Here is a 23,493-nt window from a genome sequence, read left to right on the forward strand (position 1 = left end):
GTATGAAGGAGGAGAAGATTTTGCTTTTATAGAAGATGGATTAAAGTGATTTTTTTCAGTCTTTCAGGGTAGCACTTTATTTCACTCTACACCTTAAGAAATAGAAAGCATGTTTAAAACAGATATATGATAGAGGAAAACTTAGTTATATGAAAATGAAATGCTTCAATATCAATAAATACTTAGCTTTATACTAAAAAAAAAAAAAAAAAAAAAACAGATATATGCTTCAAGTTGAAACTGACCATAGACAGCTTGAGATGCTAAGACAAAAAGAAAATGAAAGTTTCACTTCCTTTTTCAACAAGTGGAGGGAAACTTCCGCTAATATGATTGAAGTCCCTACTGAGAATGAGTCTGTGAGGTTGTTTATCAAGAATTTACAAGAGAAGTATTCGAAGCATTTGAGATATCAACACAACTTGAACACTTTCAAGGCAGTCTACGACATAGGCATAGAGATTGAAGATGACCTTGCAAAACAAAAAGCTACTAACAATAGTAACCACAGTGGCTGGAAAGGAAAGAAGAACGACAATCCTTCTTCTTCTGAAAGCACCCACTCTAGTAACAATGTTAGTACCTTTGACCTCAATGAAGTCTTAGCCATGAATAACCAAGAATCTAAGAAAGAATTAAGGAAAGAATTCACTCCTATTGGGATGAGCTATGATGTTGCCTTCGATCGACTCCATACTAAGGGGCTCATTACTCCCATTAGACCTATTCAAGATCCCGCACCTGAAAAGAGATTGCCTAGTTGGAATCCAGATGCACATTGTAAGTACCATCAAGGTAGGGGTCATACTACTGAGAGCTGTTGGAAGCTAAAGGAGGCCATCCAATATTTGATCGATAATAACAAGCTTCCTATACCTCCAGTCGGCAAGAAGACCGAGTGATGATAAATATATTGCATTTCGGTTTTCTATATACTAAAAAAAAGTGGAAAATATGGCTCCACTCAAGATTTTTCATATTTTTCTATTTTTATCAAATTACCACACATCTAAAAGAAAACGATGTAAAATTGAGTTTAGTTCATAGCACGTCTCACTCTTCACTACTCACGTTGGTACCCTTCACTATCCAATCAAGGTCACAATCCCCTTTCTCCTTTCTTCAGTCTTCCTTTCATATTTTGTCCATCAATTTCAGAAAACTTAAAATAAAGTTTCAATTTTTATCTACTGTAAACATTCCCTAATATTCCATTATTCTGCTGCCCTTTATTCTGATTATTTCCTTAAATTAATTTTCTTCTTTTCTCTTTCCATTTTAATCCCAGTAACTCCAATTTGAGCTGAAAAGGGGATGAGAGAGAAAATTTGATGAACTACCCATTTCTCAAAATGCCCCAAATTCTTTGGATCTAACCCTTAATTTGAAGGTCTACCCCACATTGTATCTCAAAAACCCCATTTCAATTTTTTGAGTTTTGGGTGAAAAGTTGGCTAAAAATGAGGGTGTTGAGTGAATCTTGGTGTTTTTGCAATGGTGGGGGTAAGTCTGAAAGACTTAAAGCTGCCATTTTTACTTCTAAAAGCTCAGCAATGGCGAAACTTTCAGCTTCCTCAGCTTCTTCTGCCTCTGGAAGCTCCGTCGGTGGCGGCGGAGAAGCTTCTGGAACTGGGTTTTTGATTCACCGGAACCTTCTTCTGACAACACATGCCAACATTCCTTCTGTTAATGCTGCTGAGTCTGCTGAGATCCGGCTTCAAAATGGTGTTCCTGCCACTCTTGTGCCTCACAGGTGAAACTTCTTATCATTTTATGTTTGATTTTATCTTGATTTTGTTGCGAAATTGATGTTGAATTTTCTGGGATTTGTTGTTTGAATGCAATTTAGTAGTGTCAGTAATCATTTGCTCTCAATCGGATTGTAAATTTGCCAGATTTGAGGGTTATATACACTATTCAAGTTCATTTGAGTGTAAATTAAGAAGAATGATTTGTTGATAAGTTTTGTTTATTGGAATATGATGAATTTATCAGTTAAACTGTGAGAAATTTGAAGGTAATTGTAAAAAATTACAGATAGTTTGGTGTAGTGATTGACCTGCAAATTTGTAGACCCCATCCTTTTTTTAGCCTTATTGAAGATTCTGATGATATGTGAGTTACTATGAACAGTTACTATAACCTTTTTTTAGATAGTAATCTGTATCATTGATTGCTTTTTGTTTAAGTTTGAATATGAATAAAAAAATTCAATAAAGAATCTTGTGCTTTGTGATTTAAAATTTAGAGTTTCAGGATGGTGAAATTGATGGAGATCAAATTTTGTGGAGCAATGATTTACACTAGTAAAACTTATGCTTTAATTTGAAATGTTCTCGTTACCTTTTACGCCTATTAAAGTATAAAATTGTGCTAAGAGCATTGGAATATCGGATGTGTAAGATAACTATGGTAATCATGTGGTAAACTATGATGTCAAATCAAGAAAGGGAAATATTCTATTACTTTGGGCCCATCTGTTGTATATAGAATAATCTGACATACTTTTCAGATTCTAAGAATCCTTGCTGGTCATAAGTCATGACAGGTTGTACAAAATGAGTAGGTAAGTGCTAGAGCATGTGATAAACTGTGATATGTTTGACATGTAAGTGGCTGGATTTGGTTGGTAAACCAGGCGTATGATAGACGGATTGAGCATTCCAGTCCAATGGACAGATAGCAGGTTTGCATTAGACCAGCTTAGTAGAAAGGAGAGGTTAAAGGAGAATCTTAGTTGTATTGACTTCTTAGAATTCAATTTTTAGTATGATAATTGGCTGTTGAACATGAACAGTGATTATGGAGATTATTGTTTTGAAGACATAAAAAGCATGATGGAACGGTAAAAAATGACCTTATGAAGATTCTATTTTATTAGGAGATGGCCTGGAATCGATGAGTTTGTGGAGTTATTTACAATTTAATTATGATCTTTGTTGAGGTTGATATAGACTAACTCGAGTTGATACCTAGAAAGCTATGGAAGAACCAAAGAAACTTCCTAGTTTCCTGGCATGGAAAATTAAAAGATATGTTGGAGATTCAGCTAGTCTTGGAATTTTTTTTATTTGGCTTAGCTAATATAATTGGCTATATAAGAATGCACATGGCCACAATGTAGGTGAAACTTTGGCTTGTTCTGCTAATTTGGAGTGATACTTGAAATGTAATCGGTTCTATTTATTGATGTTTTTCCTGATGGTAGAGTTTCTGTGCAATGTTATTGCGAAGCTAATTAGGTATATGCATTTTTGGGATTAAGGCTTCGTAGCCTTCGTTGTTGTTGAGTGTGGACTTGTCATCATTCCTTTACGACGTAGTCACTTTGAATAAGATTTAGTTGCAAGCGCCTGATGGAGTGTGCCTTTTCAGTATATAAGTAGACCCTATCATCATCCAGGTTAAAGGTTTTGGGCATATAATTTCAAGCCTTTGTGGTTGTATAGGCTTGATTCCTGTCGAGGCACTTCTTACCTGGGCCGTTTGTTTTAGTGGGAATAGAGAGATGGGAATAGCAAATGGTATCCTAGAATGATAATTCCCATGTTTGGTTGGTGGGATTTGGAATAAAAAATCATGGATGAGATGAAGATGTCATATTCTCATCTTTTGATTACAATGGGGTCATTAGAGGTGGGAAATCCAACTAACTATTAATTGACCAATTTCCCATATATGGAGGGGAGTTATTTAGTTTAGGCTGTTTAGTAATCTCATTATTCATTCACCATAACAAACCATATTAAGTGATGAAAATCTCTTAGTAAATTTCTTAATGTTACTCCAATATCTATTTTGATCACCACTCTTTAACCTCCAACCTCTTTTTATCCACCCATTTATGGATTTAGGGACATTATATGGTGTGCTAACTTTGAATTGAAATCCACTCCCTCATATTAACATGTCCCATCACCTCAATTTGATGTGTTACATGATTTAACCTAAATTTATTCACAGGTCATAGTATATTCTCATCTGCTTCTTTTCCACTAATTTTAGGGTCACCAGCTTTGTCATAATACACTACTTATTTAGGATACTTGGAAAATGGAATATATACACTAGACTGAGAATAACATCCAGGTTCAAGTTCTGGTTTTTTGGCTGTTCTTTTTCAAAAAACCTGTGTATTCATCTGTATTCAAAAGCATGATTGTTGCTGTCTTGGAAGAATAGCATAGTTACTTTCTTCGAAGGATTGTTGGAAGCCACTTCTGAAGAAATGGAATCACCTCTGAAGTAACGAAAATTTAGTAGATTATCCATTTATTGGATCTTAGAAGAGTATGATTATATAATAGGACTTACGTGACGGGAAGAAATATACAAGTATAAAACAGTTAAATATAGGCAAATTTTATTAGTTTTGAATTACATTGGTATTGGAAATTGCTGGGGACTAGTTGACTGTTAGTTTTTAGGTAAGTGAGTATGTCCTGTATTAGGAATTAAAATTATAAATGTAACATAAAATATGTTGAAGATTTCCTAATTATTTTATCTGTGGTGATTTCCTTATTTAGTTCATCTGCTCCGTTGGTTGACGATTCAGACTATGAGTCTATGACTAAAAGATACTGTCATCTATTCTATAAACTGATCCTTCTGTTTTTTTTTTACTCCAAAACTGCTCTCAGGTTTTTCATCACCAGTTCTGTGCTTGATCTTACTGTTGTGGGCTTAGATACAATTGAAGGAGATTCAGTTGCACATGGTCAGCAACCTCACTTTAAGGTTTGTTCTAAACCAAACCTCGAATTAGGCAACATTGTTTATCTTCTAGGGCACGCAGAGAAAAAAGAACTGTCCATGGGTGAAGGGAAAGTGGTTATAGCTACAGATAATCTCATAAAACTATCCACTGAAGGCTTTACTTGGAGCCCTGGATCTGCTGGTTTTGATTCGCAAGGCAACCTTGCATTCATGATCTGTGATCCAATGAAGCTAGCCACTTCACCGAATACCAAATCTTCTTCAACTTCATCGTCCTCTTCAGCATCTTGGAAAAAGGATCTTCCCATGCAATTTGGCATCCCAATGCCTATCATCTATGACTGGCTAAATCAGCACTGGGAAGGCAGCCTTGATGACCTAAGCAAACCGAAATTGCCACTGATGAGGCTGATGTCAGCAGGCCATAGAAGTGAGCATTCTTGTGCTTCTTTTACTATGAGGCAAGTTTTCAAGGCAACTGAAGAAATTGAGGGAACCACATCATCATCAAACACCGTATCAAAACCTAGAGACCAGTCTGGACAAGGGTGTTCTGCTGCTGTACACAATGGTGAGGAGGAAAAGATAGTCTTGCAACCACATGGTAGCACCACTCATCTTCAGGGAATTCCAACTCCAGAAATTTATGAATCACCAAAGGTCACTGCAAATCCTGTGAAGAAGAACGAAACTACACAAATCCAACTCTTAGATATCAACTTCCCTCCAAGAATATTTAAAGCCCCGCCAACCCAACCTTCGAAGGAGCTACTCCCAGGGTCAGGTGAGAATTGTGTGAATGAAGCTCCTTTACAAAGTTCATACAAAGCGGAAAGAGAAGAGGAAAACCAAATGAAATATAAAGAGGCTGCAGTGATGGAGGAAACTGGCTCAACTGGATCAGTAGGTGATGCACAGAGCGAGGTGCAGTCTAGCTGTTCACCAGTTGGGGTCTCTGGAGTGAGAGATGCAGAGAGTAGTGATGGAGAAACACTGTATTCAGCCGAAACTGCTGAAAGCAGAAACTATACTAGCCCTAGGGAAGGGAAGTTTCAGCCTGTTGGGAGGAGCCAAAGTTGTGTGAGCTACAATAGGTGGGGTCCTGTTCACCGGAATCCTGTGGCTCGAAGAACATCATCCTTGGAAAAGCAGAGAAGTTTTATGCAGCCAAGAAAGACTTACTCACAAGGAGCTCCATCTCATAAGACAATGGACTATTTCAGTCCTACAGTCTCTTCTATCATGAAGAAGCGGAACAACGAGCAGCAACAACAGCACCCTCCACCGCCGCCACAGCCAAGCAGGCCTCGGCCAACTGCAGTAAATTCTTCGCCTAGGTGGAATTTTTGATGTACCTACAGATTGTGCAATGTAGAAGGTAAAAGGATATACGGTAAAGTTATAACTCTTCTTCGTGGTACATGAAAAGTGAAGCCGCTTGCAATTGTTTCCATTTTCTTACACTGTAAGTTGTAACTAATTTGTTGTCACCACCCTTGTAGACAAGCACCTCTTGAATAATAAGAAAGATATTAGAAAGAAATGTTGTAGCTCCACTGTACACTATCACATCCCATTCTTCATGTAATACATAATTACATATGCCTAAGATTGAATTGCAGCTATTAGTCGTTGACAGCTTGACACCAATCAAAATGTTACATAAAACATTATATGCTTTATATATAGCTCTCGTCACATCTTATCATCAACTAAGCTAGCTGACATGAGGATCGTGGAATAAGGGCATATGGTACAGTTTAGTACCTCATGTCCTCTTCGGTCTCCCAACCTTGAGATCAGAAGATCCAATCCTCACCTGACCCCCTTCCTTAAGCACAATACCACATCGGCTATCTTAAGAGAGAGACGACAAACTAGCCGGCAAAAATTTCTCATACAGACACTAAATTAGCGGTTGTGCACATAATAGGACATATAAAGGTAGTAGCATGGTCCATGTATTGATGTATACCGTTGTATAGACTTTCAACAACTCATGTTCAGAATTTCAGATATCTGCTATGGTATCAACATGACTAAAATTTTATGGCTCTATTACAGACACGAGCATATAAGCTGTGCAACAGAAAGCTGAAAAATTCTTTATCCACTTGTTATGCATGTAAGGACACCAAACCTGGGTGGTCCATTTTTCCTTTGTCTGGATTTGGGCATATATAATGATATTTAACCTTAAGTTTTGTATGTGAAATATTTGGGAGGATCTGGATAACATGCACTTGATCTCTTGTGGGACACTGGGGGTACATGAGGTCTCGGCTTAACTTATTCACAAAGATTGATGGTTTGTTTACAATAGGTTACAAATTCGAATTCCTCCCTATTTGATGATTTGTAGTGCCCTAGTAACTAATTTGGAAAAAGAAAAAAAAAAAAAAAAAAAAAAACTTTTTTTTTTTTTTTTTTTAAAAAACATCATTAATTTCATCTTAGATTTGATTTGCAAGTTTTGTCACCTTATTATTGCTCTATGAATCAACCATAATCCAAACTAATATGAACTTAGGTTAGAAAGCCTCAATTAACGGTCTTAACGGTCTTATGACCGCACAAAAATTAATAGCCAATGGCAACCAGCAAAAATGTAGCTCGTGCAAGGTGGGACACGTATCACTCAAAGTACCAATTATTTTGGAAAGATACGTTAGCGTTTCAAAACAATCAATTGATGTGATTAATATGAATAGACTCCTCATATAATTGACATTATTCTCGTCGGTTTTTCCTTTCTATATCAAATATACTTAAACATTAAAGTGTTTGTATTTTGGAAATGTATGACCATTTGTCTAACATCATCATACACAATTATTGTTTCTAGATGACTAATTAAGTAGATTTATGTTTAATTGTTGTGTAACAAGCACAATTTTCTTCCTCCATACAACTACTTTGACACAACAAATTAAACTAGCGTTGGTCGAGACTTTCAAGTTCAAGTAATAATGTTCTAGATGCAAACAAAGAAAAAGGAAAGGGTCGAACACAAAGTTTGGCAAGACATTTGAAAGCATTAGGTCAGGTATAGTAGATGTTAAGGGCTAGTAACTGCCCACTGAATAACAACTAACAACCTTTGGTCTCAATTTATTAGATGATACTATTAAAAGGGAGAGGTAAGAAAAAACTAAAAAGCAACTCAATTTCTAAGATCAATTTAATGAAAGCAAAATAATTTTTTTTTTATATACCCTAACTCTTTTCTCAATGTCAATTTTTTTTGGTATTTTGATCCTTTTACTTGTCATACTTAAGTCGAGTTTAGTTTACAAGTTTTTTTTTTTCTTATTATTGTAATCTATTAACAATTATAGCTTATATAGACTCAATAATATATATTATAAAATTAAAGATCTTCAAGAGATGGCCCAAACGAGAAGTATTTGTCTTAAGTTAAAAGAAATTTATTGTTGTAATCAATTGAATCTGGGTACTCAGTAACTCTTACTTGTCATGATTGGACTTATTTGAATATATGGGTTAATTTAACATGCTTAATTGTTTGTTGTATATGAAAATTGACTTATAGATGTTGCAGTAATCAACTTTTAATACTCATCAATGATTAAGCTTCAAGGTGTTTTTCACTCATCAAATTCCTCCTAGATGCTACAGAAAGAACTTGTTTTATGATATGGAAGAAATTTTCTAGTTTACTTTGAAAATTCAAAAATATAATCTACATATAAGCAAAATTATCAAACTTGCTTCAGCCTACGAAGTTTCTACAAAGTTTAACTTTAATTGACACAAAAGTAAAAAATAAAATAATGAAAGATAAAATCAAATATAAAAAATTATCTTTCGATATTATGATTTTTATCAAAATATCTACAAGTGAGATTGTAGTATTAAATCTATCCAAAAATAAAATTTAAAAAAAAAAAAAAACATTTAGAGTCCAAATGAAAAATCTCATTTTCATATAAGAGAATTCATATAAAAAAGATTGAATTTTATAAGTAAAAAAAATTGATGTTATTTTTAAGAAATGTATAGAAATAAGATCAGAGGAAACATACAAGGTTAGATTAAAAGAAAGGGACGATAATTATAAAAATAATCAAACAAGTGTACATTATAATTATTTATTTATTTATTTTTTGATTCAAAAGTGGCATAGAAGTGATTGAACCAATAAAAATAAGTACAAAAAAAAAAAAAAAAAAAAAAAAAAAAAACTAAGGAGGAACAAACCGAGGCATAGCAGGCTAGCAGCACCTCAAACATTCGACTAGGAGCTAACGGTATAAAAACACATTTATTATGAAGTACTCGCAGTTTCTAAGAACCTGCTCAAGAATTGAGATCGAATTGTTCTTACAAAAAATCTACTATCCCCTCAAATAATTTCTACTAACATTATGTGCGGTGAAAATAAATTGACATTTTCGGAGTATCTTTTAAGAAAAGAAAACGGAGTTAAAATTGACATGGATTGGAAATTTACCGAATAAATTCCTCTAAATTTTTTTTTTTTTTTTTAAAAAAAAAACCAATTTTTTTTTACTGTTATTAATATCGATCACATGTGTAAATCTAAAAAACAAAAAAGTCTGCTCCTAATTTTATGGGAAACAAGTAGACTTTTCTCACCTGCATCTTTTTTATTCCAATTTTTATTTATGTTTAATTCAGTTGCACAGTTGTAGTGACTACATCGTCCCAATTGTAAAAGATAAATTTCAGAGCCAAAAAAATAAAATTAAAAAACCTTCTTCGATGTTATCGAACTCAGTCTAAAACCCACGAAAAATATACAATTTGTTCTCAAATAGAAACAGAGAAAAATCACTGAAAATCAAAATCAGAGATCATAAATCACGATGTTGAATTCATCATGCAATGCAGTAAGTGATAAAATTCAATCTTTTACTCAATGCAGTTTCTGGGGTTCTCCCAAAATCCTCCCTAACTTGAATCGTCGTCGAAACGTTTCTTTTCCGTGCTCGAAACGCCCTTATCTGTCCGTTTCTGTTTCAACGACGACTAACGATGGGCTTACCCAAACTGAAAACGGGTCGGGTTCGATCGGGTTGGCGGACCGGCTCCGGTTGGGAAGCTTGACTGAAGATGGGTTGTCTTATAAGGAGAATTTTATTGTCAGGAGTTATGAAGTTGGGATTAATAAGACTGCTACTGTTGAAACTATTGCTAATCTTTTACAGGTATTTCTCTTTTAACTTGCTGGAAATTTTTGTTTTTGTTTGATTTTTTGTTAATGTTTTGATTTTGAGTGGTAGATAGTGGATTTAGTTTGGGGTTTTGAGTTGTAATTTGGTGAATTTTGTGTAATGGGTTTGATTAATGGTGAATTTGGATTAATGGGTTTGAATGTTTGATGTAGTTTTGGTTTATGATTGTCAATTGTGAGATTTTAATTATGGGTGAAGATTTAATGCTTTGATTTTTGAGGTGTAAAGTATGAATTTGGATTAATGGGTTTGATTAAGTGTTGGTTTATCAGTGTTAAAATGGTGAAACTAGAGTTATTAGTTTTATGAAAATTTGCATTACGAGCAGTAATTTGGTGAATTTTGATTAACGTGTTAGATTAAATTTGGTTTCTGAGTGTTAAATCAGCTAATATGGATTTATGGATTTGGTAAAATTTTGGTTTATGAGTAGCAACGAGGTGAATTTGGAATCTCGGGTTTGATTAATTTTGGCTTTTGAGTGGTGAATTTGGAAATTTGGTTTAGAGTAGTAATCTGGTGAATTGGAAGGGTTCGTTAATTTTGGCTTTTGAGGGGTGAATTTGGAATAATGAAGCATAGTTGATTTTGGTTGGTCCGTGGATAATTGAAAATTTTTGCATAATGGTTTTGATCAAGTTTTAAAATGCTACATTTTGGATAGCTGGATTTGATGAAGTTTTGGTTTATGAGCTGTAGTTGAGAAACTAGAGTAATGAGTTTTTCTAACTTTTGGCTTTTTACATGTTTATTGGTAAATTTGGATTATTGGGCTGTTAAAATTCTTTGTGGTAATTGCTGAATTTGGATTAACAAGTTTGCGCGATAAGGAGTATGAATTAGTCAGTTATTTGTTGTTTGGGTATCATTCAGGATTCATAGATGTTGAAATTCTCTCATATTTAACATTAGTATATCATATGGAACAACCTTCTTGGTTTATGATCTTGATGTTATACTGCTTTATGCGTTCAATTTGAGCCTTGAGGACTTGAATTTGGCAGTTTATCCTTTAGAGGAGATTTTTAAATGACAGTTTTGCTGGAATTTTGCTGATTAAACAGTTTTTAATGTATGCTTGTAGAGTTGATTCTTGATAGTGATGTAATTTGCAAGGAAGTTAACGTTTTACTTTTTGGTCTTGTCTATTATCATTTGAAGGAGTGGTCTTCTACATAAAACAATTGGGATCATGGCTGCGAAATAACTTCTTATGGCTGTTTTACCAAGGGCTTAGACATTTTATTTTTCAAGGAACATAAGACAAAGATTGTTGTTACCCGTAATTCAAGAGCTACTGAACTTAAACCATTGAAAATTTGTACTCTGTAAATGCCAAATTTTGAATTAAGACTCATTTGATCATGTCTTTGATTATTCTTTGATATGTGTTATAGTCATCACATTGTGCTGGTAATCCTTTATGCAACTTCCATGAACTGATTCTTCCTTGTCATTTTCCGATATCTTCTACTATGCATAGATGCGTGATTTTGGTATCAATTTGAAAAACAACTGTTGTATAATTGTATTAAAACTGTTAAGAGATCTTTTCTCTTACAGCATTTGCTTTATATAAAAAAAACAGTACTCTGTTCCGTTTTAATGTAGAAGGGGTCTTTGTAATGTAGGAAGTGGGTTGCAACCATGCACAAAGTGTTGGATTCTCAACTGATGGATTTGCAACAACCCCTACCATGAGAAAGCTTCATCTCATATGGGTGACTGCACGCATGCACATTGAGATATACCGATATCCAGCTTGGTATGTTTACTTTTTCTATTGCTGTTGAGGCTTTCCAGGTCATGTTATTCATTGACATGTCTTATATGTGGTGCAGGAGTGATGTAGTTGAGATAGAGACGTGGTGCCAAGCTGAAGGAAAAATTGGGACAAGGCGTGATTTCATTCTTAAGGACTATGCAAATGGTGAAGTTATTGGAAGAGCTACTAGGTAATTTTTAGTCATCAGGCCTATTTCTTCTCAGCTCTCTCATGCGTTGTAGGCAATGTCTGTGTGATTGGTGTCTTACTAAAATGTATATTGTACAGTGTACAGGTTGAAATTACACAAGGATTTCCCCTTACAGAAGACTGTTTGCTAGATGTATATTTCCTGTCTTTGTTGAAAAATTTATTTTAGACGAATTAGCCTTTCTTCTTCTATGTTGACTTAGATGACACTAAAGCACAATTTGATTCAGAAGACCCATGGATGTATTAGATTTATGTTCATTATGTACAATAGTGGAAGGTGGGAACTGAGTAAGAATTTAATTTTTTAGATTTCCTCTGGGATAGGAATGTTGTCTGGTAGCATATAGGCAACTATAAAGGATTTTGTATGGTCAACCTCCCCCCCCCCCCCCCGGCCCTAAAAAAAAAGAGGCCTCTTACTGATGAATATTTATTTTTGGTGCATTTTATAAAAGCCTAAATACTTGTATTGGTATTTGTTGAAGATGGCTGCTAACCAGTTCTTTTTCTTATTGCAGTAAGTGGGTGATGATGAACATGGATACAAGAAGGCTGGAGAGAGTTACTCCTCAAATTGGCGAGGAATATTTAATATATTGCCCAAAAGAGCTTCGGTGAGCCCTTTAATATATCTGCCTGTACATTGTTAGTGTGTGATAGAAGACTGAAGACTGCAATATATTCTGATGTATCTTAGTTGTAGTCTTCACCATGCTTCCCTTTTTGTTATCCTGCATTTGTAGTTTATTAGCTGGTTTACTGCTCATTATTTTCATTTTGGAACCCTTCCATTATATGAATCTTGGTATGTAGGTATGAATCTAAGTGTCTAATATGCCTTCAGCCTTTCAATTATCATTTGTTTGATCTATTTCTCAGCATTCAGAACAATCATGATGTGATAATTCTTTGGCAATGATACTCTGGTTGTTGTGAAGTGTGGGTTTTTATTAAAAACTAGATTTGGTTTAGATTAATCATTAATGAAAGACAAAATACTCTAGATAAGTGCAAATGAAACAATTGCAAAGTTATGAAAGATGGAGAAGTACTCAATTGGACCATGTATATGCATGCCATGGTTGTGTATAAGATCTGGCTATATCTATGTGTCAACCAGATAGTATACAATTGGACCTTGCAAATTTACATGGTCTTGCACCTCTTGTGCTCAAATTCTTTGCTTTGTGGTGGTTTCATCATTTGAGTCTAAGGCTGAGAGGAATATGCTCTTAGGTAATATGTGTTAAGTGTGTAACATTTCCAGTAGAGTGGACAGTAGCTGAGAGCCTGAGAGGAATGGAAATCCTCATTATTTATTGTCTTTTACTTATGTAGTTAGATACTTGATTTTTGGGTGATGCAATCACCAATAAAGGCAAACTTCATTGTAGATTCGTAGTGGACTAATAAAATCTTTAGGACACTACACATTGTATGCCTCAAAGTTCTGGTTGGCATCAGCCCCGATTGGAAATGAATTTCCCTCAGTTTTTTGTAAGTTTCAGTGTCTCTCTACCTTGTATACACCTGATATCTTCAAAGGATAGCCTGTTATCTTTTCATACAATTTTATCTGCATGAATTGCCTAGCGTAGTGACAGAGAAATTCCACTTTTGATGGGATATTTTGCATTAGTTTTGGTGTTGCAACCTTTGTGTACTCCTTTAGGCTAGCATAAACAGCAATGAGAGTTTAAGAGGATTTTTGCAACCATTCCTTAGTCCCCCCCCCCCCCCCCCCCTTACAAAAATTAAATAAATACACAAACATCTTGAATGATCAGAATACATGGGTATATTTTATCTTGGCTGTGGACTATTCTAATCTTTTAATTTTATCTTCCTTAATCCTTATCATCATTAGGTAATTTAGGTTTAGGTAGAACAATTACAGCACAACGCATTTAAGTTTCTCTCAATTTTTTGAGCAATTCGTTCTCTTCCTTTGCCTCCCTGTTAAGTTCCTATCTTTCACCAGAAAACAAAATTCTATTCATCCGGAAACTTTTTAGCTTTTGGTCAATAGGGAGCCACAGAGAGCAATGACGTAAATGGGATTTGATCCCTAATCTTAGCAAGTCACCCCCACCCCTCCTGACTTTACCAACTAAGCTAGATAATGTGCACATTCCTTCACCCAGCAATTATGTAGTAAATCTTATACTTGGATTCCTCAGTTCCTCTGTAATGTCCCTCTTGCTGGACTATGCAAGGTGGTTGTCTAGAATTTGAAAAATATAATGTGATGCCTCATTCTAATGATTGTTTTCTTTGTATCTTTGAATTATGATGAAAACTGAGCTTTCTTTTTACCTTTAAAATTCTCTTATAGCTATTTTATGTGATGACATCTGTAGATTAGCATTTCCCGAGCCAAATAACAATAGCTTGAAGAAAATATCAAAGCTGGAAGATCCTGCTCAATATTCAAAACAAGGGCTGGTGGTAAGACTGTTAAATTGTTGAGCATTAACACTTTACAAACGTGTCTTTATTTTTTGTGCTTGAATTTCTCTATTCTAACTAACATGAAACTTTTGTGTGTCGAATATTATGCAGCCCAGAAGAGGTGATCTGGACATGAACCACCATGTAAATAATGTCACCTACATTGGATGGACTCTGGAGGTGAGTTGAGGTCCTTTTTATTGCGAGTTGCTTGCTGACTCTCGTTTTCCATCTAAGGTGGCTTTCTGTTTACCAAAATGATATGTGTGAACTTCCATCCATTTGGAATAAGTTCATCTAGTTGTCACATTGTTTTTAGCCATCATGAGTAAGACTAAACTTTATATAATCTGGTATTTTCTATGCTCTCCCCATCAGGTCAGTGGTTGTGTACTTGTTTAACAACAATATGGTCTAATAAATTGCAATTAACATCATTTCTCTTTTGGCAGAGTACTCCTGAAGAACTCGTGGACACTCATGAATTGCGAAGCATCACCTTGGACTATAGGCGAGAGTGTCAGCGTAATGATGTTGTAGATTCTCTCACAAGTGCTGAACCAATAAAATTAAATGAATCAATCTTACAGAATGGAACAAATGGAGCTCCCACATCATCTAGAGACGAAAATGATAGTGTTCAGTTCTTGCATCTGTTGAGATTATCTGCTGATGGGTCTGAAATCAACCGAGGACGCACTGAATGGAGAAGGAAGCCTCAGAGACAATGATCATTCTTTTCTTGCTTCTTTTCATGTTATTTTCAGTATACCCTAGTTATTGAGGTTGATTTTGCATTTATATTATTTTGCGTTCTTTTTGCACTTGATAAAAAAAGTATTTTGATTTCCTCGTAGAATCAGGAAGAACACTAGCCCTTTGCTGGCCCAATTAAATTTGTATGTAGTATTTGCCTATTTGGTGCAATTTATAGTACTGCTTTCTTTATCATTTGGGAAATTGGTTGTAAATCATGAGTTTCGTTTGCCAGCATAGTTGTGGATACTTAATACTCCATACTTCATAATTTTGCAGCTATGGTTTTTCTGATAAACCATAAAGGAAAAAGCACCGACCGACAATGCAGATTTTGATTAGCCTCGAACATTCTATCTTCACTGTGCTCCTTATCAATGAACTGTGGATTGCATTAGTTCAGCTTAATGATCTAGTTTCAGAATCAACCCAGAGTAATGGTAAAATACTGCCAATAAATTGCTTTGATACAAATTACTCAAGGGTAGAGCAAACTTTTCCCAAGTTGGTGAAGAGGTTGAAATGCATCTAATTGAACAACTAACACATACTAAAACAGAATGCAATATGTTGTCTTTTTCTGTAAAGTGGATATTATACTCATATGTGTAAAATTCTAGTAATAATTCTACCAAATTTATAACCAAAATAAGAACCACCACCATTTCTTACCATCTTGTCAGTGCAGAGTATATTAAACCACAGTACTTCATATACCGGTTTCGATTTCTGTCACTTGTGTATACATGTACCAATTCTTCATTGCACGTTTTCATCACACAAAAGAGCAATATTATAAGGAAGAGTGAGGGAAAAATCATGACGAAAGTGCCTGCAACATTGCTGGTTTTAGTCCTGGTCCTCGGGACAGTCCTTACTGGTTCCGTGTCTGGAAGAGACGTGCCAGAGGACGTCTACAAGACTCAAGGTCTTGGTTTGATTCCTTGGGGTCTTCCCCCTCGGAAAGCCTGGGTTCTTTGGTCCTTTTCGCAGATTTGGTTTCTTCCATGGTTTCAAAGGAAGCCTATACAAGGGTAATCTGAACACTGAAGCAGTAGCAGATGCACCATGATCTGAGCAACCTGACTATGCTAGAAGTATATGTATGAACTATGAATAAAGTCTTTTACCTGTTTGGTGAACTTTGCAATGTCACTGTTATTTTCATGCTCTAAACAGAAAAAATATGAATTATTTATACGATTCCCTGTTTAAGCCTTCAATATACAAGGGTAAAGGGTTGCATCTTAACAGAACTTTATAATTTTATTTCATCTGTTAGCACACAATTTGCAGGTTTGCACCGCAAGTGAGGACTGTGCAAATGGGTCCGGCGAGACCCTAGCCTGTATCAGTGAATCACAACATCCAACCAAGTATGTTCTCAAAATGGGAAAGAACAGATCATTCAAAGTATTTTAACAGAGAACAAATTTTCAAACCAAGAAAAATAACTCTCTAATCGTTCTGGAAAAGCAAGGTTACCAAGTATTCATGCTTTCTGCTGCTATACACTGCGATACAAATTAATACCAAGTAAGCAGCTCGTCACAACCAAATCCTTTGGTAGATAGAATCACTACACCCAACCCCCCTTCGTAACTGTAGGAGAAATTATCAGTGTATTAATCTGAAATCTCAAGCAACAAGAATAATGATCCTTTTGATAAGGGGCAACGAGTCCAACAACTTACCAAGCTAAAAAAGCTGAAACGATTTTTCCAGTAATCAGAATACAATTGGCAAAAGATGCAGAAAATAAGACAGAATATTGTTGCTATTATGGCATCAGAATTTTTAACCAAAACCAATCCATCTAATGATTTATAATATTAAATATTTTGACAAATCCTGTTGATAAGCTTGTCTAATCTATATTGCCGACAATATCAATGATAGTATCTCTATCAAAGGTCAACAACAGCCACAACAGTTGAATAATATGACCCAATGGGATGAGGTAACCTTGAAGCCCCCTAAAAGAAAGAAGAAAGAAATAAGAATGAAAAACCTAAATTAGGGCATCAGAAGTTCCACCAATACAACGGACATCACTTTACAAACTACCGGATATTGGCAAATGGGGATACTCCCCAACCTTTTAGTCCTTTTTCTTATAAATTGCAGCCTTAATTAATAAGTTGCTGAAGATCAATGACTGTTTTTTAACCTCCACCAGCATCAAAAGACATCAAGAATTTCCTTGACATGAATAGATAGGAATCTGTTGAAAAATAAGAAAGACCAAAAATTCAGTGAGTTTTTTGTACAAATTTTCAGATATGGTGTGTAGCTTTAATTAACATAACAGGTTTAAACAAAGGATTTGGTGTTCAGAATAAATGCCGTTTAAATCACAAATTACAATTGCAACAGTTTCCATACAAGAAGGTTTTCAATCTTCCGGGCAAGAGGAGGAACGTTGAATAAAAGCAACAAAATCCAATAAAAGATACAAGCAGCCCATGAGGAGAGAAACAATATGCCTTAGAAACTTACTGAGTTTGTAATAAATGTAGATATTACGTCATTGAGGAACTATATGCCTTAGAAACTTACTGAATTTGATATGTCTACTCAACAGCATAGCAACAAACAGAACAATCTAATATTTTAAAGAAAAATATGTAATAAAAAAAGGTCTTATAAATACTAATAAATCAATCAACAGGAGGAAGCCATAACCATCACGCACAGCCAAGAACGATTTTATACAGCACATGCAAGCAAGCAAACACAAAAACTCCCTGGCACCAAGCACCACCACAAATTCACGATAATACAAGCTATGCCACTGATGTTATAAGTGTCACTTGGTTAAAACCAATAAGGAAATCAAACAATTTGTTCAATATCCTGCCACTTCCCTCCACCACTACCACACACACACACACACACACACAAAACATAAAAAACCCATAGATACCAGTATAAACAAAGCAAAATGATCTCAAATGGCCCTAGACCAAGGGGGTGATTCTCAGCAGTCCCCAACCCCCCAGATTTAAGCTCACGGCCACCCCCGGCTGTCCTACACCATTGGTTGTCAAAAGCCCATACATCCACACCATACATCAACAAAGGCTGGATAACAATACTTGCATTGTTAAAGAAGGCAAAAAGAGAGACAAAGGGAGACAACAGCATTTGTGTTGGGGGCAATCCAAGTCTGGGTGGGGTATGGCCGTATGGCATGATGATTTAAAACATTTTGTCCCCATATTTAGACCATATAAAATAGTTCAAACCATATACCAGACAAAACAATTCAATCCTCTTTATCAAGTGCATTTGATATTTTTCAAAAACACTCTAACTAAAAAAGGATTCCAGCATGCTATACAAACACCTCAGCAAAGACGGTTGATAAAATTAAAATATCCAACGAAACAAGCCTAGGATGAGAGGACACCAAGCCACCACCTACCCCCAACAACATACCGTAAGGTTATCTAAAACCCCCACTGATAGACAAAGGTGGGTTGCGAGTAGAATCACATCATCACTAAAAACAAATTTCCTAAATGAGGAGGAGACCAGCTAGGGCTTTACAAAAACAAGACAGACTAGAGAGGAAGACTGCTATTTGCTTTTTGAGTTGGGCTACGTGTTTTTTTGGGGATTGAGAAGGAGGAGGTGGCATGAAGAATCATTTTTTTTAAAGGTCTCTCAGAATCAAGCCTATGTTCAAAATCCCACCAATTCAGGACTAATTCTTTCCAGCTAAGACTTTGCCTATCATCTTAAGCTAAATCTGGAGGTCAATGCAATACGATCCAGAGCACATATGAAAATAGAAAAAAGATTGGGATGTCAACTAAGAGAAAGTACAGACCCCATAAATCAGAAGTGTCAACTTTATGTGAGTTCATGAAGTCACAACATTACACCAGATAAAGCTGCAACCTATGTCCACAAACACGTAGAACAAGTTGTGCAGCTTCAAGGGCCTATTACAGATAAGACACATGATTAATGACACAAAAAGACAAGGCACAAGCAATTCAATGATGGTATAGGACCCAAAGAAATGAAATTGTGATGATTAGATTAGATGATTTCATTTAACAGATATTCATTCAAGGTATGCACTGATAAAATGACCAGGTAGCAGAGAGATTGGTAATGCCAATAATAGAAGCAGGAACAAACCTCAAATTTATCTAGTAGTAGGTAGGTAGATCCTGATTACATCTTTCATTGTCACCTTTCTCCTGCAGGTAGGACACTTCCCCTGAGTTGATATTGATTTCTTAATGCATGCCCTGCAGAAAATGTGACCACACTTTGTTGTCACCTCTTCAACCAATGGACTAATGCAAACAGGACAACTGAATGTGGGCTCAGGTGGAGGAGGAGGAGGTGGTGGTGGTGGTGGTGGTGCAACCATGCTTCTTGTTTGCGCTTGACAACTCTTACCATTTCCACACTAACATCAAGAAAGCAGAGGATATCAAGCCAACAGCAATCAGCTATTTAAAAAATAAATGCCTAAAACCTACAACTAAACATCAGAGATTATCACTACAAATTACAATTCCAAAACCTGAAATAACCATCCATATGAAGCAGCCAAAACTACTAATCAAATAGCAATGACATTATGAATGTGATACGATGAAACACAACAATTGAAGCAAGTGAATCCACATTAACAGAAGACATCTAACATATTTCACATTGACGATAAAGTATCATGACCTACTAATATACAAAAACAGGCCAAGTATAGAATATAGATCAAAGTGGAGAGAAACTACCTCAGATCCAAATCTAGGCTCTAGAGCATTGTAAAAGGCAAAAATAATTACCATATTTCACTGTACTGAAGCAGCAATGCTAGAGGTCACAATAGTTATATTCAAACTAATCAGGAAAGTTTTTTTAAAAACCATGAAAACACAAGTCAGCTATTGGGCTTATTCTAGGCCAACATTCCAAGCTAAGTTGAGCAATATATTAAACAAAATCAAATCAATCCCATCATATTTTACACTCAACCAAGAGAAACAAGCCACATTACACAACCCTAAATAGACAGAACCCAAACTTTCCCTATTGAACCAAGTAAAATTTGGTAGGTATACTAGCAGCTCAGAAAAAATATTACCAAATGTAAAAGTTATAGAAAGGGCAGACAAAGCCTTCGCAATTAGTACAGGAAAACACATACTGAAGAGCAAATAGACTCGCAATATATGATAATTACCACGCCATTGCCGCGCCTTTCCGGAATAACATATGATTCACAATTGATGACAGGTGGGTTTGTTGAGCCTCTTTGTCGCTTGTTACGGTTATTAGCAGCAACTCTGCTTGAAGATTCTATTCCAAAAACAAAACACACAGCAAGAGTAAGTCCATTGCAGTTTGGTAAAAGAAAGGAAAATTAAACTTATTGATTACACATGTATCAGATAACAAACACAACTGGACACGCAAAACAAATTCTATGAACTTCACCATATACAATCATTTAAGCAAAAACAGAACCTGCAAACCATCTACAATATAAATAGTGCCCAACAAAGTGTGCCAGATTTTATTCAGAGACTAACAGATCCCAAAACCATCACATTCACTTTTATAGTTCCACGAATTTTATTCAACATGATCCTACTGAAACCTGGCTACCTCATGATTAGCCTCTATGGTATGATATATAAGTACAGTAGTGTGCATCATTAAAACTGATATGTTGAAACATATCCTTAGCTTAAAAGGCGCAAGGCGCAAAAGCCGTTGGAACCTAGGCGCAAGGCAAAGGCGTGTGCCTTGTAGGTGAGGCGCACTATTTATATATAAAGGGAATAAAAAAAATCAATTTGTATTAGATAAATCTTACAAAAATATGAAAAAAGGTGAAAGGGCAATGTGATTAATAGCTTGGGTTCTTCAAATGAAATTGTGGAACATTGTTCATCTCTCCTCTAATATTAAAGTTAATCTGACCGTTGCAGAGTTACATGGTGTATATTTTTATAGAATTATCTTAAACATAATCTATTGACACATTACAACTAGCGCAAAGGGCTCTGCCCTGCCTAGAGAAAAATAGTATAGGCGTGCGCCTTTTCTTGCAGAACTAAGGCGCCAGCTCTCACATCTGGCTGCACCTAGCGCCTAAGGTGTGCTATAGGAATTGTGCATGTACATCAATTGATTTAGTCAATGTACAATATGTTTTAGCTCATAAACTTGTCAAAGGCATAACCCCATATCCTTAGAGTAGCCAGCATTCTCCCATAAGTATAAAGAGTTTGCAGTGTATGCTATGCACCTCTTTTTTCCCCCATTCTCCTCGCCTATCATTAAGAACTTTAAAGAAAAAGTCTGTACCACAAAATAATCACTCCAGATATCCTTCATCTTTTGCATGCACCAAAAAAAACAAAGTAACCCTCATTTTGATCATTAAAAACACAGTTCACCCACTTCAGATATCAAAGTCTCAAGACTCTCAGCCTTTTAATAATCATGGAAAGTCTTTCCCCCTAACTCTAAACCAAAATTTTCACAGCAAAGTATTAGGCAAGTCAACAAGGAGACATAACAACACCTAAGTTTGTGAAAGATGAGAATCATGAGATTAGGTATCACAACTCAAAATGAAGATAATTTGCACAACACAATTTTCAACAGCATGACCAAGAGCAAGATGTATAATCTAATTACGAAACAAGCAAAACCAAAGGTTTGTTATCATTGCACCACACATTTTTCAACGACAGTACAACTCACTACACACTTAAAAGAAAGCAAGTCCAAGAGAAAGACAATACTCTAATCTAAACTCAATATAAAGAAAAATCATGATCCACAGGAAAGTGAAAGAAAAGGGATTATTCCATAACCTAATACAATTCTTAACTAAAATGATGAAGAGAAACCCCTTACCCTGATCAATGTCAACAACAACATTACTTCTAGTTTGATTCCTCCTTGAATTATTTTTGGCCTGCAGTAAGAAAACTAGATTAGAACACAACCATTCAAACTCAATAGTTAAACATGCCAATTTTGAAGGATACCCCAACTACAATTAAGCAACAAAAAGGAAAACAATCTACCTCTGCAAAGGCCCTTGGAGAGCATAAAACAACATCGTCATCAAACGAATCCACGTCAATTGGCACTACAACTTGTGGTGCAGACAATTGTTGCCCAGCTTGAACTTGCTGATCAACTGCTGGTGCATGGCTCGATGTGCCAACCTCACAAAAATTATCAGAAGGTGGCACATTCAGATCAACATTTAAAACCATTTTACTACGTTGTGAGGTGCGGCCGGTACTCTTGGGAGGAATAACCCTCGAAACCCTTGCGCTCATGCTACAAACAATTTGAGTCGCCTATAAAACGCTCCAGCCTAACAACCCTTAAGCATGTAAAACACCAATTAGATATCAGATCAACTAAAAACTACATACACTTAATTTGTTTTGCCTCCTTTCACAAACATCAAAAACATGTGAAACCCCTCAAATTACCCCAATTAATTATCATTTTTCAGCATGCTTCCAAAATTAAGCACAGTAATTGCATGAATTTAACTTAAAATTCCACTTCACTTCTTACACCCCTCTTCCAAAATAATTTTAAAAAATATTTATTCATGAAAAAGATGCAATCTTTTTCCGAAAACAAGAAATCAAGAAGCTCCCAAACCCTAAAAATTCAATCTTTATGTAACTTCCAACGCACCCAAATACCCAATTAACAAAATTCAAATCAGAAACCCTAAAATCAACAATTCCAATTCAATTGACCAAATTGACACAATCAAACACCAAATTGACGATACCCGATCGAAATTCATCAATAATAACATAAACATATTAAAGATTCTGGAGAAAAAAACTACCTGATGATGATTGAATTGATGATTCCAGCAGAAAACCCCAAAATGGGGTAAAATTAAAAAGACCCAAAAATGTTGAATTTACAAAAGAAAGACTGTAAAAATTAAGAGAGAGAAAGAAGAGAGAAGGTGGGTAGAGGCGTAGAGCGGTGAAGTGGTGAGTTATATAGGGCGGACCATTGAGGTGTGAACCAGAATAAAGAAGCAAGAAGAGAGAAAGACGGTTTTTTATTTCTTTCTTTTATTTTAGAAAATATTGGAAATTTCAAATCAAACTTATTGCACGACATGTGTAATTTTCAAAATGGGTAATGTCAACAATGGGCTTCTGTGATAGTTGGATACATCATGTGATGAATTGATGATGGATTGTACTTCGAGTGTCTCTTTTTCTTTGAAAGTGCATGAAAATTGCAGGCCATCTTAACCTGATGAGGGGTCTTTGATATGGGGATCTAATTTTTCCATACTTATTTTTGTTGTGTGCCGTTGCTTTCTCAACTCTGTAA

General features: G+C 35.5%; 3 protein-coding genes across 5 annotated transcripts; 2 read left to right on the forward strand and 1 right to left on the reverse strand.

Annotated features, from left to right (window-relative positions):
- Nucleotides 1-1,079: 1,079 nt before the first annotated feature.
- On the forward strand, nt 1,080-6,361 carry LOC145618044 (uncharacterized). The gene is made up of 2 exons (XM_081672822.1): nt 1,080-1,753; nt 4,644-6,361. Exons 1-2 carry the CDS (start codon nt 1,461-1,463, stop codon nt 6,067-6,069), a joined length of 1,719 nt encoding a protein of 572 aa, XP_081528948.1. The 5' UTR covers nt 1,080-1,460; the 3' UTR covers nt 6,070-6,361.
- A 2,971-nt stretch (nt 6,362-9,332) lies between these two features.
- On the forward strand, nt 9,333-15,315 carry LOC145617894 (oleoyl-acyl carrier protein thioesterase 1, chloroplastic-like). Its single transcript, XM_081672652.1, has 7 exons — nt 9,333-9,911; nt 11,570-11,703; nt 11,780-11,893; nt 12,435-12,530; nt 14,277-14,364; nt 14,479-14,547; nt 14,820-15,315. The coding sequence occupies exons 1-7, from the start codon at nt 9,570-9,572 to the stop codon at nt 15,096-15,098; spliced, it is 1,122 nt and encodes a 373-aa protein (XP_081528778.1). The 5' UTR covers nt 9,333-9,569; the 3' UTR covers nt 15,099-15,315.
- A 1,558-nt stretch (nt 15,316-16,873) lies between these two features.
- On the reverse strand, nt 16,874-23,228 carry LOC145617443 (uncharacterized). 3 transcript variants are annotated; one of them, XM_081672148.1, is made up of 6 exons: nt 22,988-23,225; nt 22,194-22,492; nt 22,021-22,081; nt 20,333-20,448; nt 19,276-19,552; nt 16,874-17,347 (listed from the first exon to the last, which is right to left on the reverse strand). In XM_081672148.1, the coding sequence occupies exons 2-5, from the start codon at nt 22,452-22,454 to the stop codon at nt 19,283-19,285; spliced, it is 708 nt and encodes a 235-aa protein (XP_081528274.1). In that variant the 5' UTR covers nt 22,455-22,492; nt 22,988-23,225; the 3' UTR covers nt 16,874-17,347; nt 19,276-19,282. The 3 variants fall into 3 exon arrangements, with proteins under 3 accessions (XP_081528274.1, XP_081528273.1, XP_081528275.1); XM_081672147.1 differs by having other exon boundaries at nt 22,194-22,501; XM_081672149.1 differs by lacking the exon at nt 16,874-17,347 and adding an exon at nt 18,556-19,073 and having other exon boundaries at nt 22,194-22,501; nt 22,988-23,228.
- Between the last annotated feature and the right edge of the window lie 265 nt (nt 23,229-23,493).

The sequence above is a fragment of the Chenopodium album genome, chromosome 26, assembly GCF_948465745.1.
Source record: "Chenopodium album chromosome 26, dcCheAlbu1.1, whole genome shotgun sequence".
Classification (NCBI taxonomy): Eukaryota; Viridiplantae; Streptophyta; class Magnoliopsida; order Caryophyllales; family Amaranthaceae; genus Chenopodium; species Chenopodium album.